This window comes from Nilaparvata lugens, chromosome 3 (genome assembly GCF_014356525.2).
Source record: "Nilaparvata lugens isolate BPH chromosome 3, ASM1435652v1, whole genome shotgun sequence".
Lineage (NCBI taxonomy): Eukaryota > Metazoa > Arthropoda > Insecta > Hemiptera > Delphacidae > Nilaparvata > Nilaparvata lugens.
Window position 1 is genome coordinate 88,144,894 of NC_052506.1, and position 4,895 is coordinate 88,149,788.

Below are 4,895 nucleotides of genomic sequence, written 5' to 3' on the forward strand. Positions count from 1 at the left end.
TGTAGTCCTATAATATTTTTTACTTTTAACTGAATTTACACTATAGGCCTATTTTAGAATTTAGTTTCAGAATTCTTATTATTTAATGATTGAAAGTTTAGGGTATCAGGTTGAGTTTGTAATATCAACTTATTATATTTACTTAAATATTCAGTTTTATAGTGAATTTTAACTGCAATAAACGTATTCATAATACCATATTTACTCAAAAAACACTCTTCGAATAGCTAGATCGCCTCTACAATTTATTCGAGCAATTTTCGCTTTCCAAAAATGGCTTTGTCCAGGATTATTGCTTTCAGAAGTGGGCTATGTGTGAATACTTGGAAGACGTGATTTAGATGGCATTACGGCATTACTGACTAACCTAATCTATTTGACAGAACAGTATAAACATTACAACCAAAATACAAGAAATTCAAATATGTTTTTATTTGTTTAGCTTTTATTTAAAAAGGTTATCTGAAACATGGATATACTTTACAGTGCTAAAGTGATAGATAAAATATTTTATCAAGTGAAAATAACACTCATCTCTAAAAAGTTTTTTCCTGTGCTTACGCTTGTTAAATCAAATCAGAGATCTTGGTATTGAAATGACAAAATTAGTTGATTGTTTTTTTACTGTGAAGTGATGAAGCTATTAATATTGATTTTACGGTGCTTACAGTCTAGGTCATGTGTTCTGCTAATTTTAATAAGCTGTTTAATTATATTAGGACAATTATTTCAAGAGAGAAGAGCTTCTGCGTATAAGTCTATGTTTAAGAATGGAAATAATTTTATATTTTTCAATAGACCACACAACCGTCTATCAAATTCATCAACCTTTATTCCTGGCATTCGACTGAAAGATGTTAAACCTGGCACAAAGAACTTTTGCAATTTTAGGTTTGGAGATACACATTCGTTTAAGATTGATGATAGTGATGTATCATTAACTCCGGAACATTCTGAAAATGGAATGTATAGAGTAGTTTATAATGTGATATATGGAGATAGTTACCATAATACTTCAGAGGAGAGTAGAAATAATGTGACTTATTGCACTCATATTACACCGGAATTCTTCTATTATATGGTAGAAATAGTTGATCGATGGGAAGGACCAATAAGTATTTCTGTATTTGTTCCAAGTACAGATGCCTCCATTACTTTATGCTTGATAGAACGATTATGCTTTTGTTTGCCAGGAATGTCCAGAGTTGCTGTTCATTTTATTTTTCCAGTTGAATATCCACCAGACCACTGGAAATGTGAGCCTTCACTAACAGTGCCTCAAAAATGCTCTGTACCTGAAGTGATTGCCAAAGAAAAATTAGAGACCTTCAGAAACCGTGAGGGGTTAGTATATCCGGTAAATGTGGCTAGAAATGCCGCCAGAGTTAGTGCTAGGACTACGTTTGTTCTAGTTTCAGATGTTGAACTGTTTCCATCTCGTCAGTTGGTTTCGAGGTTTTTAGCAATGCTAAAAAGACTCAAGGAGAAGAGTGGCAAAGACTTCCGAACATTGTTAAAGTATTTTGTTTATGTTCTGCCTGTTTTTGAAGTAGAAAGTGATGCTTATGTGCCTGAGACAAAGTCTGAACTGTTGAATCTTCATTCCCAGAACAAGGCTGTCTACTTTCATCGCTGGGTGTGCCTTCATTGTCAAAGATTCCCTGGACTACAGAGATGGCTGCATCGTAAACTTCCGCAATTAGATAGAATAATTCAGGTAAGATAGGCCTAATCATCTATACTATAATAAAGGAAAAAACTTGCTTATACACGTAAGGGGTAGGAAAATTATCTTTGACGCATCATCACGTCTGAAATACTGGACTGATTAAATTGAAATTTTGTATATAAATTCTTAACTAACCGAGGATGGTTTTAGGCCTAATTTAAACTCTTCATGATTCCAATCGGTCAAGTTTTCAATTTGCCAAGTTCTAAAATAGACCCTTGCGTAGCACGGGTTACCTGCTAGTAAAAAATAAATTGTTGAAGTATTTTTTAAAGTACCTATATGCATCGAATAGAAATTGAGTGCATTGTCTTGAATTTTATGAGCATTTTACTCAAAAACAATTTTACTCCGAAAATATAAAAAAAACAAAACACAAAAATCAGAATTGGAGCTCCAAATAATAACTTCAATTGATTTTTCTGTGTCTGCTTGATAAAATTATATCAGAAATTGAGGAAAACCACAGTTTTGCGGTTGCATTTTCTCTGTCAATGTTGAAAGATTTAGAATAACATAAATTGATAAGCTAACAGCTTTTGATTGATATTTCTATATTTCAGTTATGTGCCGCAAATCAATTTTATTGGCATTTTATTTATACACTTTTCACCAAGTCCATAGAGTTGGATAGGTTGCGTTGATGCTTAATTTTTTAAATCAATGATTCCGGTACGGAGGGGGAACCTAGGGTGGGGTCTGGGGGGCTTGCCCTCCATCCAAATGAAAAAAAAATGAAATTTTTAACTTCTCAAAACTCGTTTTTAGAGTGATTTAAAGATTCTAGTTGTATATTTTTACTATCATTTATCCATAAAAATTATTTATTATTTTCTATAAGAAATTGAAGTTTTTTTAGTACTAGAGGTATCTAACCGGTACGGCGTACCGTCACAATTTAAGGTCTGTCTGGGTTGCGTCAAAAATTATAAGAATAAACTCTGCTTGAAGTCAAGTCATATCTTTAAACTTGATTCGTCAAGATGGCAATGTGACTTTGAAGAACTCATGTAATCCATGAAAAGGACTGAGGACTCACCACACTAATAGATATTTTATCCATATACCTCCATAAACCATCTAATATGTATAAAATTCCATTAAGACCAAGTATAAAGTGTGGCTTTATTAGATTTTCTGTTTAAAGTGTAGTGGCTTTGATGCTAATACTACTTTTAGCATTACATCACTGTAGAGGAATTTCTTCAACGTTCGTTATTACACATTAATCTACACAAACATCTGCAAAAACATTTGCTTATTTGCTAGAAGGGAGGAAGTGCACTCACATGGAACTCGAGGGGGGGTTGACTTGGATGTGTCGCCTGTCAAGAGTAAAGGACAGTTTTCCTGTTTTGGCGGTGCGAATGTTCAACTGCCTGCCAAACTCAGTAAGGGCACACCCAGTCAAGGTCTTCAGAAGCTCATTATCAAAGTGGCTTGTTGGCAGGAGCTTCTGCCGGTTAGAAGATTTTCTCGACGAAACCTTTGATGGACTGTGACTCTGCCTACAGTTTATGTATTTGTCACTATCTATCCAGGAAGACCTGGCCCTGATCACGACTTTGGATATTTGGATTGAAATTTAAAACAGCATCTTCTTTTCATTCTTCTGATGCATACAAGATATAATTTCTTTCTTGTAAAGAACATAATTTTTTCAATCTCATCCCCTTATCTTTCACTATTGTATTGTTCAGTTTCTATCAATTTTTAAATATCTTATGTAATTTTTTATGTTGCAGCCATTTTTAGTAGTGAAAAGAAATCCAGATACACATTCCACAGTGATAAATTATGTTGGCAAAGGAGTTAAATCTGTAGAATAGTTTCACTAATATGTTTTATAAGTTAGATGTGTAGAATCTTTCGATCTTTCAAATAAGATCTGGAGAATAGTTCCACGAATATGCTTTCAAAATTTGAAGACAATTGGTCAAAGAGTCCGACAGTTATTGTAAAACATACAAAATAAAACGCTCCATAACTTAGAGATCCTTATCACTATGACTTTTTAAGTCAGGAGAAATTTGCAACGGCATAAGGTTAGCCGACCTTTTCCCTTGTCTGAGCCATCTACAGTTGTCAGAGAAATGAATAAATAAATGAATACATCAAATGTACCTTGTGGGATGATCTACAGATGCATACAGTCTTACGCGTCACTAACACGCGCATTCCTCTTTCATCAGCTATACTTATTATATTTCTGTATTTGTACTGAAACAGCGCATTAATATAAGCTGAAGAAAAGTGAAATGCGCTTGTTCTTGGCGCGTAAGTGTCTGTACGCACCTTAACATGGTTTGAATTCATATACATTAACAAGTTAGGTGATGTAATGTTACATCGGGGCGTGATGTACAGTCACAGAATACATACAGAATGGAAACTCGGATAGTACCCTGTCACAAAAATCCGCCATCTTGTAAGAAAGATCAGCATTGTAATAGTATGGATGGGAGGTTCGGATCACTTTACTGATCCGCGTCAATCGGTCTCGTTCACTGCCAATCAAAAGACAAGGATTTTAATGTCTAACAAGATGGCGTAGTCACGTGACGTGTCTTGGTGCACTCAAGTATTTGTGACATGTAAAAAGCATTGGTTGAATAGGCGTTTAATTGATACTTTCTATTCTGTATGTATTCTGTGGTACGGTGGTTTGGTTGTGTATGCATGAGATGTGCCTAGTGGGGTAATCTAACTATCATAGCTTGGATTCATATAAAAGAGATGGCATGTATGAGAGAGATGATGTACGGTGATGTGGTTGTAGATGCATGAGATGTGCCTGGTGGGCTACCGGTTTGTGATCCTGGACGGCGCATTCCTGGTGCACGCCCCAGGCATGAAGCGTCGCGACGCCCTCAAGGAGAGGAGCTGGCGTCGCACCCACCAGTCGCACAATATGGCGCATTATGACGCCGTCATCAGTCGGCTCACCAAGAAGCACGGTGCCAAGCAAAACTGCAAGATCCACTAAAGTTCACTTTCATTGTTAACGCTTTTGTCTCGTTTGATATCCGTCTACAAGTTGACTGTATAGTGAGCTTAGCAATTACATTAAAACAGTTCATTCTCTTATGTACTATTGTTTTCATAATCGTCCCTTGGATGAGGGTGAAGTAACTACCAAATGTTGAGGAAATCCACACAATGAATG

The 4,895-nt window shown here is 35.6% G+C and overlaps 1 protein-coding gene across 1 annotated transcript; it reads left to right on the top strand.

The window, feature by feature from the left end:
• The first annotated feature begins 359 nt into the window (after nt 1–359).
• Nucleotides 360–3,581, top strand: LOC111049604 (beta-1,4-glucuronyltransferase 1). The gene is made up of 2 exons (XM_022335719.2): nt 360–1,717; nt 3,475–3,581. Exons 1-2 carry the CDS (start codon nt 635–637, stop codon nt 3,556–3,558), a joined length of 1,167 nt encoding a protein of 388 aa, XP_022191411.2. The 5' UTR covers nt 360–634; the 3' UTR covers nt 3,559–3,581.
• The last annotated feature ends 1,314 nt before the right edge of the window (nt 3,582–4,895 follow it).